This window comes from Anthonomus grandis, chromosome 17, assembly GCF_022605725.1.
Source record: "Anthonomus grandis grandis chromosome 17, icAntGran1.3, whole genome shotgun sequence".
NCBI lineage: Eukaryota > Metazoa > Arthropoda > Insecta > Coleoptera > Curculionidae > Anthonomus > Anthonomus grandis.
The window spans coordinates 5,119,599-5,135,877 of record NC_065562.1 but is presented as its reverse complement, the minus strand read 5'-3'; the positions used below and the strand labels follow the sequence as shown (position 1 = coordinate 5,135,877).

At 30.5% G+C, this 16,279-nt stretch overlaps 1 protein-coding gene across 3 annotated transcripts in view; it reads left to right on the top strand.

Annotated features, from left to right (window-relative positions):
* Positions 1 to 16,279, top strand: part of LOC126746296 (serine/threonine-protein kinase 26) — a 231,244-nt gene that overhangs the window by 32,210 nt on the left and 182,755 nt on the right. For all 3 annotated transcript variants that reach the window (XR_007663854.1, XR_007663855.1, XM_050454472.1), the window contains 3 exons: positions 2,887 to 3,154; positions 4,440 to 4,681; positions 15,856 to 16,001. Coding sequence is in view for 1 of the 3 variants with exons in the window: in XM_050454472.1 (XP_050310429.1) it covers positions 2,887 to 3,154; positions 4,440 to 4,681; positions 15,856 to 16,001 (656 nt within the window). In the remaining 2 variants the exon portion in view is untranslated. The remainder of the gene's footprint in view (positions 1 to 2,886; positions 3,155 to 4,439; positions 4,682 to 15,855; positions 16,002 to 16,279) is intronic.

Here is a 16,279-nt window from a genome sequence, read left to right as displayed (position 1 = left end):
CACACCAAACTACCAAATTATTTAGATCATATTATAATTTGTCACCACAATCATTAGGGGATTCAATTATACAGGTCAATTTCAGATCATCGGCAAACGATAAAAATAGGCAGCTAGTGAAGCATTCATCTATATCATTGATAAAAATATTAAAAAGAAGTGGCGTGAGATGAGAGCCTTGAGGCACTCCAGGTGGAACCTGAATAGTTTTAGATAGAAAATTACCAATTTTAACAATCAGTCTACGATCAGATAAATAGCTCTTGAACCAGGACAATAAAGTTTCATCAATACCAATCATTTTTAGTTTATGTAACAAAATATTGTGAGGTACCTTGTCGAACGCCTTGGAGAAATCTGCGTATATAGTATCCACTTGATATCCCTTCTCCAAGGCATCCAACAATAAGTCCACCTGAGTAAGAAGGTTCAGCTTCGTAGATTTGCATGATGTAAGTCCATACTGCTGATCAGTTAGTAGAGGTTCAAGAAGGGGGGTGATGATGTCACATACTAAGCTTTCAAATACTTTAAGAAATGCACTGAGTATACTGATGGGACGATAGTTGGTATCATTGGTTTTGATGCCTGACTTGAATAGGTTTTAGGAAACTCTCTTTCTAGTAGTCTAGGAACATTCCAGTTTGAAGGGAGAGGTTGAAGATGTGATATATAAGGGTCTGGAGTGATTAAAGCTACATTTTTTTAAGAATAAAATAGCCCCACTGTCGAGTCCAGAACTCTTGTTAATAATCAAGGATGAGAGTTTAGTAAATATATCTGATATTCTCATGTGAAGGTGAAGGATATGGGTATTGGATGCAGATAATTCATGGGTGGGGACATTAACACTATGGTGTAAGTATTCTGTAGAGAAATAATCAGCAAACATGTTTGCAATCTCCTCTCCAGCACAACTTGTCTTGTCCAAATATCTTAGTGTATTTGGAAAAGAGCTATTTTTCCTTTTATGATTAAAAAATAACCAAAATTTATGTATGTTAGCGCCAATAGCTGCTCCAGTGCAATAAATATGCTATGTGTAACATTCTTGTTTCAGATTCTTGCATAGCGGTCTCAAACTAGAAAACTCCTGTCTTTGTTTATATTTTTTTGTGCATTTTGAAAACCACACTGGGAATTTTCTAGCCGAGTATTTTTTAGAGGTACAAATATATCAATTGCAATAAAGATAATTTCATAAAAAATATGTAGCATTGCTTTTAGAGGCCTATTCAAAAGTAAAAAGTCCCAGTCAAACTGATCCGAAAACCTTGCATTCTCTTGAAAATTGGCAGACTTAAAATTCCGGGAGAATCCATTAAAGCCGAGACCCTCTTCGACCTTCACAAGGCAACTATTTAACTTAATACATAGCGATAGGTGAACAACTTTAGGAACCAAAAAATAATGTCTGCTTGTTTGACATCTGTTGACGGGTCTTATTTCAACACCAAATAGAGAAGGCGTCTGTGTGAGGTTAGGTATAAGTTAAGTTGAAATAAGTTATGGAAATTGGAAATTATATGTCTTTGACATAAGTTGTGTGCTCAACGCTTCTTTAGGTCGAGTTCTATTTGTTGATACTGTGGAGATAAAGCTGCTTCTTTTCCATATACCAGGCAAATTGAAGTCACCCATATTATGCAGGGTAGAATTCGGCATACGAGGAGCGAGTGAGTCCAATGTTTCAGAAAGAACCATATAAGATTGTGCTGACGAATTGGGTGGGATATATACAGCTCCTATGGTAATATTCAAAATTCGACCTGACATGCGATTACTGCGGAAAAAACATAAAAACATTTTTATGCATATATTATACATACATTATTTTACCATTAAGTTTAAAAAACAATACGTGAACAAAAATAAAAACAGGTTTGTATAAAATAAATATAAAAAAGTTTTGATGAAAAACGTTTTAAAGATTTTAACATTGTAGTTCAAAAGTTAAGGGGTTTAGGACATAGCTTTATTTGAAATTTTTTTCTTAAAATTACCTAAGGATTAACACCCTTAAGGATCAGCATCTTATTCTGTAACACCATGTATACATTTTTAAAATTAATGTACCAGTCAAGAAAAGTTAACCAATGAATTGAATATGTGCTTCACCAGCATTTACTTGTCAAATCGAGAGATGAACATAATATAAAAAAGCTCTAAGGATAATTTTAGGTATTTGTTTTTTGCAACTAGTAGTTTTCATCCTTTTTACTCACATTTATTAGTAATGCAATTTCATAAGCTGACAGACGTCAATCGCTTTCGCACAGGTTACAAAATTGTTTTAATTTGGAATGTTGTTCTGTGAATAGTGAGAATCTTTAGTTAATTTTAAATATCCTTAATCATGAAAGGTCCATGTAAAAATTAAAAACTTCGTGTTATAATGACCAACCTCGCAATGAATCTTCTCACTGATTTTAACCGTTTATAAGTAATAAATTTAATAATAAAGCTAGTGCTTGAGCAATTTAAGACCCAACAATTTTCCAAAAAGTTTTTTCAAAAAAACTCAATTCAAAACATTGCAATGCAAAAACAGATAATTTGTGCAAAATTCCATAAGGTTTAGGTAAAAGTTTAGGGGAGTTGTTGACAAAGTCAATGATAAATATATACTAATATTCCTTAATAGCACAAGATATCTTCTGGAGACGCTATTATTAATATAAGAGGAAAATAGTGTCCTAATCTAGGTCACAACACAAAAAAGGTCTAGCCGGAAAGCAACATTTATTTAAATGGCCACGTTTCGACGTCAGTTTTACGTCTTGAATTGTTATAGAATAGAATAAGAAAATATTATATTTAAAAGCAACATTTTAATATCCCAGAGCACTGAAGAATTTTATAAAATTAATCATAAATGATAATTAGGGAACTAAACTATGGATCATTATGGAATACCTTGGAGGCGGATCCGCATTGGATTTAATGAAAGCAGGGAATTTTGAAGAAATGCACATTGCCATTATTCTAAGAGAAGTTCTAAAGGGATTGGATTACTTACATAGCGAACGAAAACTTCATAGGGATATCAAAGCAGCTAACGTTTTACTCAGCGAAATGGGCGATGTTAAATTAGCAGATTTTGGTGTAGCCGGGCAGCTGACGAATACTACTAGCAAAAGGAATACATTTGTCGGTAAGTTAATCTAATATCTAATGCTAATCTAGCACTTTTTCTTTTTTACTAAAGACTGCTTAATAATTCAGGCTTCATCTATCAAATATGGATTGCCAATTTAATGTTTAGCAATCATGGTACTATTTTTACATTCAAAATTAAAAAAAAGTTTTCTGAATTACTTAAAGCATTATCATCCTATTCTATTTAGTCCTAAGTTACCCTAACGAATTACCTACGTAAAATTAATATTACAGGGATTGCTTGTAGCGATAAATATGGAATTCGATGTATCGATTATTTCATTTTCACTACCAAACCTTTTATTCATAAATGAGACTAAGTTTATCAAATTCAGTTGAGTTAAGCCAAAATTATAAATAATTTTGCCGTTATGTATAATATGTATATGCCCTATTGAAGTGTTTAGAATTTATTTTCTAGTCTCCTGTTATCAACCGTTTTTTTCCCAAAACAACTGTAAATTTATTGCTGGAATATGGTACCTCACCTTCCTAGTGAAACACCCTGTAACATATTATAATAACTAAAAAAAATATTAGAAAGAATTTGTTTGCTGGTTCAACTAAATTGCTGCATAATAATAAATTGCTTAAATTGGAATTGGAATTTTATAACGGCGTTGATAAATGTCATCGAAATGGTTTAGGCTTTTATACAGTTAATAATAACTTCTCTTGAATCGTTCCGTTTTGAATTTAAAAATGTTAAAAGCTTGAAAACTTTCTTAAAAATTATCTATGTATGAGCGGTTCCAAATTGAAGAGTGACCATTGGGATCTTCAAAACCATAAAAGATGAAAAAAAATAGGTCCCTTAAACTATTTTTGGTGACCGTTGTCAACTTTTTTCTTACAAACATAATTCCTTTTTGGATTATAGTAGATTTAAATAGTCCTTTTAATTATCGTTTTAACGATGTATCGCATGAATGCAACTCAGTTTCTGCTAATTATAATAATTTATTATATCACTTTATTTTCTTCTGTTAAAATTGATTAATCACTGGCAACATGGAATATAAAGGAAGTTTATCAACAAAAAATCCCCTCTGCCCCCTGTGTAGATATTGCGCTCAATCCAAAGCAGCCAATGTTTATTCTAGTGTATTAAATGTTCTAAGATTAAACCCGAATTTTGATAAGCAGCAAATTATGTAACTTCGTCCTAAAGTAACCAGTTCTATACTGTCTATGGTTTCTGAGATCCCAATTATTACCCTCGAATTTGGAACAGGCAGTATACAAAAACACAAAATTATTCAATGTTTCTAAAATTTAAGGTACACCATTTTGGATGGCGCCAGAAGTGATCAAGCAATCTGCTTACGATTCAAAAGCCGATATCTGGTCGTTGGGAATTACCGCGATAGAATTGGCCAAAGGCGAGCCACCTAATTCTGAACTTCATCCGATGCGTGTGCTGTTTTTAATCCCAAAAAATAATCCGCCTCAATTGACTGGCAGCTACAGCAAACAGTTTAAGGATTTTGTAGAGGCATGTTTAAATAAGGATCCTGAAAATGTAAGTAAATTATTATTTTTTTTATATGTACATTTATCGTTAAAAGTACTTACATCAATGAAAACTCGTGGAGCAATGTGATCTAAGTGCTAAAAATTATTTTCAGAAGAAGCAAAAAATTATATATTTTTTTAAATACATGTTAGATTTTGTCATCCAATATTATATTTTCTCGACAAAAATCTTTTATACATTTCGAGACGAAAATATTAGACGAAAAAAACGTCTAAAATATTAGACGAAATAAAAAAGGTTAAATATCAAATATTAAGTAGTGTAAAAATAAATATCAATTAAGTTTATTTAGATAAGACACCTACATAGATACTTCTAATAAGGCAAATTTTCAACTCAGGTTGTTACAATATTGGAACCCACTATGATCATTAAAAAAACTATTAAAAATTATAGTGATAATTTTCTTTTTTGGTTAAATTTGGTAAAAAATATTTAAAAAAATATACAAAATATAGTAAAATACAATAAAACAAAAGAAAAACTGTTATAGATGAAATACTTAAAAATATTAAAATATATTGGGACACGTACGATAAAAATATGTACTCACTTGAAAGTTAAGTTTAAAATCTCATAAAATTTCAAAAATCATTATTTTTATTTGATAATTTTTTACTAAGCTGTATTGCTCTCAATTTGTAAAATGCTTTCACTAATATGTTTCCTAATTGTGCATTTTAAGAAAAAAAAAAGAAACAATTGATATTTCTTAAATGAACTGAACTTGCCAAATATTTATCTCCTATTTGTATGAACTATCATAATATTTTAAATTAAATAACATGTTAAAATAATGTCTCAATTTAAATGCAAAAATCCTTATAATGGGGAGACTGTATGGTGGTCCGAGGCATTTGGCCATTTAAATTGTAAGAGTTTAATACAAATTTTTAAATAGTACAAAATCCTATTAGTATTTTGAACTATTTTTGCATAATTTTATATTAAATTTGAAGTCAAAGCCTCCTTGCGTGGCCACAGACCTCTCATCACTAAGAATATGTATAAATTCAAATGCCCAGATTATCAAAATTTTAAAAAAGAAGGAATTTTATGATCGTGTAAGGCACTCGAGGGAATACACAGAAAATAAGAAAATATAACACCTTAAAGTATAATTATGATTAATTATACTTTAAGGATGTCTAGAAAGAGGTTGCTACCGCACTAGGTGTCCGGCGATGAACGACGCAGAACATTATTACGAATAAAATATATATTCAAACTGGGCTTTATACTTTAACAAATTTTAGACAATTTTATAGGTGAGCTAATTTGATAGGTGAGATCATTTTTAACATATTTAATGCTATAAGAGGTTTACCCGGTTTTCCAGATATCATTGTTTTTCCGAATTGTATCGAATTTGGTGATGGATCCATAAAAGTTATAATAAAACTTTGAATGTGTATTTCATAAATATAAAACACGTACTGAGATCTACATTTGATTTAAAAAAAATGTGGAACAATAGAAAGTAGAAAATGACTTTCAGAAATATCTAACTTGGACTTTATAGGCGAATACCTTGAAGGGTGTAAATAAAAAAAAAAAAAAAAAAAAAAAAACTTTTATTACCATTCAAAATTATTAAACATTATTACAGAATATACAAAACAATTACTTGTTTTATTATTTATTATTACTTGTACATGTGCTGTACAACCCGTGTTCCTAAATAAACTATTTTCTAAAAAACATAATATTATGTATTTACAATAAGGTCCATACCAAAATCAAAAGAGACAATATGTGCATTTTACGATGAACTAGCGAGTGGCTATGAAGCTGAGCAAAAAGAAAAACAAAAAAAAAAAACAAAAGAATCCAAAGACGAGCGAGAACGAACGGTATAGGGGCGAGCACGGAGGGAGAATTCAATGAGAATTCAATTTTAATGTAAATATTTGCAATTAGCAAGATCAGGTGTGCAGAACATTAATTAAAACAAAAATACCATTTTATAAAATACGGTCACATTAGGTTACCATAATTTGCGTGTTTAAGAGATATTTTTTTAAGTTTATAATAAATTTTTTAGGCGAACATTCCTTTATATAAATAGGTAGTTCATTCCACATCCGAATACCCATATATGAAAAAGATTTTTTAAAGATTGCTGTTCTATGTAAAGGAATTCTAAGCAAATGGGGATTTCTTGTATTATGAGGAATATCTTGATTAAAAAATAAATTTCTTAAATTTGCAGGCTGTCCGGTTTTCATTATTTTATAAATTAAATTAAACATATGGACTTTCCTTCTATTGCTCATATTCAGAATTAAACTAGAATTTAAATATGGAGTTATGCGGTTTCTAGAGGCAATATTAAATGAATATCTCATGCAACTATTCTGAAGTTTTTGTATTTTGTTCGATAAGTATTTAGTTAAAGAATCGCCGTATACAATATCCCCATAGTCAAGTAATGAAAGAACTAGTGTATCACACAGCCAATATTTTATTTTTGAAGGCAACATTTTCTTATACTGATAAAGGCCCTTTAATCTGATGTAGGCGGCTTGAAGTTTGACTTTAATATGGGAAGTAAAGTTAAGATTTGAATCAATAACTACACCTAAATTACGTTTTTCAGTTCAGTCACAACTGGAACAGATTCGCCATTAACAACTACTTTAAATCTGTTTGAAACCTCTTGCAGCTGACTCTTGTTATGTGTTACAAACATTACACACGATTTTGATGCGTTAAGTTTTAAGTTATGATTCTCAGTAAACACGGCCAAGCTCTGTAGATCAGTATTTATTTTATTTTGCGCCTCATGCAGACCTGAAGTATCAAAAGCAATATATACCTGGGAATCGTCAGCATACTGTTGGAGTTTTGAATTTTGAAGACACTTTTCCATATCAGCCACATAGAGAGTAAATAAGATATTCGTTCAAATATTTTCAAAAACTTCCATTATCTTTATTCTTTTTATTGTTTTATCACATTCCAACAGAAAATGCTGCTTCTTTTTTATTGACAGCAGTTTAGAGATGTGGTTTAGTTTTTAAAATTATATTTTTGTTGTTGTTGCTCCTTAGTAGCTTTGCGTTGCCCCGTAACGGACAAACTCATCTTTTATGATTTTTACCTACAAATAAATAAAAACAAATGATTAAGTATTACATTTTTAAATATGATTTTAATAAGCATATTATTTTTTTTTTATGTGAAAAAAGTAAAGAAAGAAGCTTTTGTATATATTTTAGTAAGAAATTAGTGTTGAAGATCTAACCGAAGATTTCTTAGCACCGAGTAAACAAACAAAAAAATACACAGGAAAATACGGAATGTGAAATACAAATTGTAAATATGAAAGTAGGTTAATTAAAAGACGCGAATTTTCTCTTAACAAAAAATACATATGACGAATTAATAAAATGCACAAACAAAAATTATTTACATGTATTTACAAGAATTAATTACTCTCATGCTCGAAATGAGAACTACCGTTTCTAATACAACGTCGAAATTTTCATCGCATTTTTGTAGTGGATACGCCTAGCCTCAGTTCCGCCTTCATTATTTCTGCTGCTGCATTAATTTTTTGGATAAGGTTTTCTCGATTTGGGATTTCTTCATTGTCTACCAGTTATTTCATTCTTCGCCAAATATGGTAATCGAGGGGGGTCAAATCGGGAGATCTAGCTTGTCACAATATCGGTCCATTTCGGGCTATAGATGGTTACGGAAATGATTGTTCGGAAAATCTCTTACAGTTAACTGATAATCCATCGTTTTGGTATATTATTTGATCTCTTATATCAAGAGGCACTTCATTTAAAATATCAGGTTATCAAGTTATTTCTCAAAAATTCTAGATAATTTTCACTATTTAAATTGTCTGGCAAAAAATATGGACCGATTAAAACTATGCCTTTTACATCTATCCACACATTTACATTAAATTTTCGTTGGAATGAAATTTGTTTCTTTACATGAGGCTTTTCGTCTGTCCAATAATGTGGGGTTGTGAAAATTAGTTATCTCTTCGCGAGAAAAATTGGATTTATCCGTCTACAAAATTGTCCGTAAAAATGAGTTATCTACTATGTCGGCATTAAAAATGATTCTTCGAACAGGGTCATTTTCCTCGAGCTCTTGCACGGGGGCATAGTGGAACGGGTATATTTTCTCAAAATGCAGAACTGTCCATACTGTCCATGGAGATAAAATATTTTATATGCAGTTGTTGCGCCTTTTTCCTGGTGCTAGTGGTGGGACCTCTTTTAATTTAAAATTTGCAGCAGATCCACTTCAGCTGGATGTTCCTGGTTGTTCGCTCTAGGCTCTGCATGATTTAAATTATCAGTTTCGCTTAATCTACGGTAGGTATTAGCGAAGACGTTCACATGAGGTACTCTTCAGTATAAGATCTCCGGCAGTGGCGGCTGCTCCATAAGGCCGCGTGGCCGCGCGCCCCTCCAAGACAATGTGCAACACCAATTTTTTTTTACATTGTGTTACTAAGTAAAAATTTAAACTAAAAAAAATCGTATCTAACCATCACATTCGCTCTTATCTGTAACTCTTCGTCCTCGTTGGCACGTGCACACGTGAGAAGATGATGAAGAAGATGAATCTTATGGCTGGGCCGCGCGAAAACAGCGCCGCCCGCCTCAACATGTACCGATACAGACTACAGTAAAAAGCACAGGGACGTTTTGTTTTGATTGGTTAGAACAAGTGTCATAATTTGGCGCTGAATTCAAAATTGAAAACGGTTATCTTTTCTGTTCTGTTCGCCTTTCGCAACATATTTAACATCTAACCTAGCTTTTTTAATGTTTATTTTTATTTTAATTTTGAAAGCTGTAAAATAAGGGAATTTTGACAAAAATATGATTATTTTTAGCTGTTGTGATAATCAAAGTTTAAAATGCTCAGTATCTTGTTACCTTGGTAACCTTGCTTAACCATTATTTATTTATTTATACTGTTTGAAAAAATTTTATTAAAACATATTTCATCTATCTTAGACACATGAACTATATTTTTAATCTCTCTTGTCTTTCTCCTAGTTAAGCTATAAAAGTTCTGAAAAAGTGTGTGAAACTGACAATAAATAGTTCTAACATCAGATTAAACCATTTCAATCTAAAGTTGTTATTACTGCAATTAATGAAAAAAACCATTGGTTTAACCAAAACAAGTGTTTATCTTATATTCTCTTAGTATATACATATTTTATTTTTCATTAATAATCAATTATATTGGTTATTGTATTAGTACTTTTGTCTCAATCCAGTCTCAAGATCCAGAGAAAATGTTTAAGGCTTATTGCTTACAAATTGAACACAACCGTTGAGTCCATCGATTATAATGATCTGATGAAGCTCTTAAATATGCAAACTTTAGCTCAACGAAGAGACCGGATGGATTTGTGTATTTTATATGGAGTAGTGAATGGTTTGATCCAATCTCCAGAACTCTTGGCATCAATTGGCTTTAATGTTCCTCGCTTAAATTCTAGACATGCTAGGTTGTTACATGTTAAACACCATCGAACTAACTATGGTTTTTATTCCTCCATTAGTAGATTTTCGAGATTAGCAAACTCTGTGATAACTAAATTAAATATTGATCTTTTTAACATTATTCTATATTATAGGTAGTTTTAAACGTAAAATAAATAAAATGTATCTAAGTAGTATCTTGTTCCTTCTTTTTAAGCTATGTGATTGTGATATTTATTTTTCTTAGGAATGTTTGTAAGAATTTTTTTTTAAGTAAGATTTATAGTCAATAGTAAATATGTATATTCACCTATAAGCAATGGCGTAATATTGTAAAATGGCTTTTCCGTTAATAAAATTCTATTTTATTCTCATAAAGTATCTCTTTTTCATTTCGTTTTGGTCACTAGTTTTGTATTAAAAATAAATCAAACAACTGTGTCATAAACAATATGTATATTTTCAAAAGTTTTACCACATAAAACAAATACATATATACAAACAAATACAAAATAGAATTTATTCCTTAAAAAATCTAAGAGTTACAAAATAAAATCTATTCCTTAAAAACTCCAAGACGCCATAGTAAAATAATACTTTTTTTACAATTCGGAACAACAAATGACTATATTTTTATAAAGACGGATGAGTAACTAGACGCAATTGTTAACTGCGTTAGAGGAACCTGGAACCCCAGAACTCTAAAAAACTTTTACAAACTATATCTGGATGTATGAATAATAAAAAATTACACAATTTTAAAATTACTTTTAACATTTTCTCAGTTTATACCCAAAGAGTATTGGTTTAAAATAATAATCATAGTTTAAAATGGTACAGCAACTATACAAAAAATAAAAATCTAACTCTAAAAATAGTCTTCTTTATACTTTCCCTTAGTTCTGGAAAAAAGAAGAAAATTAAAATAATTTTTTGGAAAATAACTATATATTTTAGAATATTTTACTTGTTGATGTCTTTTTGTTGGAAAGTACTCTTGTGTCTCCATTTTATGTTTGTTGGTAAATTTAAACTTCGCCTTGTCTGCTTGCTTCACCGCCCCTTGAACACTATCCATGAATTTGTCAAAAACATCATCATTTAATGATTCTGCCCATGTTTTGAAATGTGCCCATCTAACTTCCCTGTTATTTAAATCCCTTAATTTGTCTGCTTCTTGTAGTGTTCCTTGGAGAAAATTGTCAATTTCTTGTTTATGTTCGGTCTCAATTTTTGAATTTTCAGCCAGTAGATTTGCTGTTTGATCTGCAACAGAGTTACTACCCATACGCTCCTCATACATCCTGACCAAATGCACATGCTTACACAATGTATTTTTTACCATATACTCTGGGCAGTCACATTTATACCGATGTATACAAATTTTACAAGCTCTACAATATAATGTTCTACAATTACTTTCACAAATTAGTGTCACATCTACATTGTAAAAATTACTTTCGGATTTTACTTAAAATTTTCCTAAATGCTCTGATACTACAATTACCTCAACCTTATTTTTAATTTTTTCAGCTTTTCTACGGCTTTCTTACTTTTTCTACGCTTAAACGCATAAAGACATTTTTGCGAAATACCATGCTTAATGATAGACTAAATGCTCTGGCTATGATGTCCATTAATCGAAATTTGGTGCATAAAATAAATAATTTTGATGACAAAGTATTAGAAAAATTTATTTCCATGAAGGATCATAGAGCGGATTTCTGTTTTAAAAAATAGCTCCTCTCGCTTGTTTATAATGTGTAAATATGTTATTATAATAAAATTATCTCGAAATTAGTATTCTAAAATATACCTAAACATAACAATAATCCATGTAAATACTTACCTTATTTTTATAGTTCCTTTTTCGTACTAAGAAAATGCCTTTATTCTTAGTGAACTGACTTATATGATATTAAAAGACTACTCTGATATTACAGTTTTTTTTTCGTTGAGTTCAATCGATCCTGGATTCAATTTAGGTAAAAGAGATAGGTAAACTTTTATTCAAAACGTGCCATTGTTTTCGTTTTTTTTTGTTTCATATGATATCATTATTAAAAAAAAAAGAAACCATTTTTTAACGAGTTTTAGGCGTGGCATTGCAAAAATTTATTTTTTTACTGTGCCCCTCCTGGCACAAACCTCACGCCACTGATCTCCGAGCAGCTGCTGCGTTACTGTCCGCTTTATTGCACATAAATACTTTATCAGTATATTCAGCATTCGAAAAAGCAACTTTTATATCAAAATATTTAATAAAAATATCACAAAATAAGCGGTATGAAATACTGAAGTTGACAACTGTTGAAAACTAATCAAATTCTAAAAGGTAAGTTTGTCCGTCGCGGAGCAACGGGCAAAACAATCCTACTATGAAGGAAAATCAACAACAGAGCGTATAAATTCGAAGTTAGATACTTCGGAAATTCGTTTTGTACACACATTCAACTAAGTCACATTTTGTCTTATCATATGTAGAATTCAGTACGTGTTTTATGTCACTGAAACACGCATTCAAATTTACAATAAAAAAATAAATAGTCAGATAAAATAATTAACAAAAGTTTTATTATAACTTTTATGGATCACTAAATTCGGTAAAACACTTGGTATAACAACTACATAGGGTTAAATATGTTCAAAATTATCTCACCTATCACCCCCTTTCTTATCTACGTCGTTGAACCAAGCACCCAGTATAATTAGATATTATAACTACATAATAATAATAATAACAGTTCTTCCTTTTAAAATATATTCCAATAAAATAGCATATTATCATTTCCTGTATTTTTGCAAAAAGTTACTCATTTTCATTTGAGGCCTTAAAAGTTTGGTAAAAAAGTGGCAAATATTCATGAAAACCGCTTTTAAAAGGTTTTAATTTTATTATTGAGAGAAATACCGTGCAATTACAACCAAAATGGAGCACAGTGTACACTGTGTCCCAATTTGGTTGTATTTGCAGGTTATCTCTGTTATTTTTAAAGATAGAGATGTGCGGTTTTCGCGAACCTGTGTCACTTTTTTGTAAAACTTTTATTGCCGCAAACAGAATTGAGATACCTTTTTTTGTTTCTGAGATACAGGGTGAAATTGAAAATTTTCACTTTTTGACGACTTGCTCTATCTCACGAACCATATAAGTTATAAAAAAAGTAAAAACTGCTATGGATAGATAATTTTAAATAAAATTCAGTGGCGTAGTCAAAAATTTTATTAAAGGCATTATTTAAGAGATATGACCCAAACTTGCATTTTTTAAAATGGAACACCCTGTATTTTTTCATACCAATAAATTGCGCTATTTTTTCCGATTAAAATGATATATAACACTTGGTATCTTAAGTCATGATAAATGGCCAAAATATGCAAAAAAAAACAAATCATAGCGAAAGAAACATTAGTTGGCCATGAAACAGAAAAAATTGAAGTTGGCTGTTTAAAGATGTCAATCATACCGTGATAGAAGTTTTTATAACCAAATAAAAACCTTTTAATTATATAATATTTAAAAGTCTTAGATACAAAAACTCTTGTTTTAAGCAATTTTATTAAAAAAAATATTGTAACAACTGAATAAATTTAACAAAGAACCTTAACAAGCTATTTTTTATTTATTAATTCTACAGTCCTATAAAAAAATTTGTAAAAACTAATTAAATTGCTCGAAATGGTTGCCATTTTCCTGAACGCATAATTGGCATAGAGTTGTTATTCTCCGCAAGGCATTTAAAATAATAAGCGGCCTTGCTTGCAAGGCTTCAAAGGCTTGAACTGTAGCATCCTGAAGTTCTTGCAAATTATGCACCACATTTAAATAAATTTTGTTTTTTAAGAAAGACCAGACAAAAAAGTCCAAAACAGAAAGATCCGGTGATCTAGCTGGCCACCTATTTGGAGCGTGGGTACCAATCCATCGATCTTCGAATGTCTCGATTATAAATGGCCTTACTATTTGAGAATTATGAGCTGTTGCTGAGCCCATCTTGCTGAAAATATATGCTATTTAAAAATGCCAACGGTATCTCATCTAGAAGTTCTGGTAAAATCCGCTGCAATATTTCCAGATATCTGGCTGCTGTTAAAGTGTGTTCATAAAAAACATACTTTATTTTAGTGCCCAAAATAAAGCATGATACACTAAATCCAAATCTGCCCTGTTGTTGGCGTTCCCGTAATAAGTATGGATTCTGAGTGTACCAATGCCTGTTATTATGACGGTTAAAAATTCCAGTGCAACTTATATATGCTTCATCGGACCATATAACTTTTCTGGCAAAATTTGGAACAATTCGAGTTTGCTCTAAAAACCAATTGCAAAAAACTATTCGCCTTTGCGCATCCCCGGGATGTAATTGTTGAACTATGTTAACTTTGTATGGTTTATATTTATATTTTTTTAATATTCGCTGTGTTTGACTCTTTGACACTCCTACATTAGTTTCAATATTTCGACAGGAATTTGAATGATTTGCCTCAACACTTGCTAAAACCGCAATTTCATTATTTTCCTGATTTTGCCTATGGTAATTTTTATTTCTTGGCTTTGTAAATGATCCATTATTAATCAAACTCATTTTTATTCTCCGAAAAATAGACTTGTTTGGTTGACGCCTTTCAGGATATCTTAGAAAAATTGTTTTAAGTATAATAGCAAATATTAGGTAACGACACTAACACATACCTGTTTAAATACAAATCGGATGCCCTGTCACTATTTTCTTGGCACTCAATAAAACAAGCTATCATGTCATATTTGTGACTGTTTTCAAAATTATTAGTCATTCTTAAAAATTACGCTCTATCCCTTAAGAAAAATACTAAAATATTTACTTAAAAACTTTCGTTCGAAATAAATAAATTCTAAACAATTATTGACAGCTTCATACTGACATCTTTAAACAGCCAACTTCAATTTTTTCTGTTTCATGGCCAACTAATGTTTTTTTCGCTATGATTTGTTTTTTTTGCATGTTTTGGCCATTTATCATGACTTAAGATACCAAGTGTTATATATCATTTTAATCGGAAAAAATAGCGCAATTTATTGGTATGAAAAAATACAGGGTGTTCCATTTAAAAAAATGCAAGTTTGGGTCATATCTCTGAAATAATGCCTTTAATAAAATTTTTGACTACGCCACTGAATTTTATTTAAAATTATCTATCCATAGCAGTTTTCACTTATTTTATAACTTATATGGTTCGTGAGATAGAGCAAGTCGTCAAAAAGTGAAAATTTTTAATTTCACCCTGTATCTCAGAAACAAAAAAGGTATCTCAATTCTGTTTGCGGCAATAAAAGTTTTACAAAAAAGTGACACAGGTTCGCGAAAACCGCACATCTCTATCTTTAAAAATAACAGAGATAACCTGCAAATACAACCAAATTGGGACACAGTGTACAGGCTTTATCAAAATCGTAATAAAAAGTATTATAAAATTGTCCTTTACTGACTTATTTATTTAGTTCATAGTTCTACTTCTATTAAGAAAAAAAACTACTTAAAACTGGTTCTCATATTATATGCTGCAATCTAAAAAAATATAGATGGCTAAAAAATGAAATGACACATCAAATATGCACTACTTTACGCTTTTCCAAATATATGTATATAAATACTACAGCTTTATTGTTATACTGCTAATATTACATTTTATTTGTTTCTTTCACTATTTTAGCGGCCCACGGCCAAAGAATTGCTTAGATTCAATTTCATAAGAAAGGCAAAGAAAAATTCCTATCTTATTGATTTAATTGACAGATACAAGAAGTGGAAGTGTACGCGAAACGAAGAGAGCGAAACAGAATCAGAACCTTCAGATTCGTAAGTAATTTATACACATTATTTGAACTAATTGTAGCCAAAAACTTAGAAAATCCGTAAAAATTAAAGTATTACAGAAGGTATTTCGCAAGGAACATGTTTAATTGCTTTTTTCCAAGTTTTGGTTTTCTCCTTCTTCAAACAATTATAGAGGAAAAGGATTTTAAAACTTATGTGTTTGAGAAACCAAAAAGTAAATAAAAAATGGCGTAAAAACTTCATATTAGGGAGGCGGAAAACAAAATAATGTAATGTAAAGTTAAATTGTTTTCATGTAA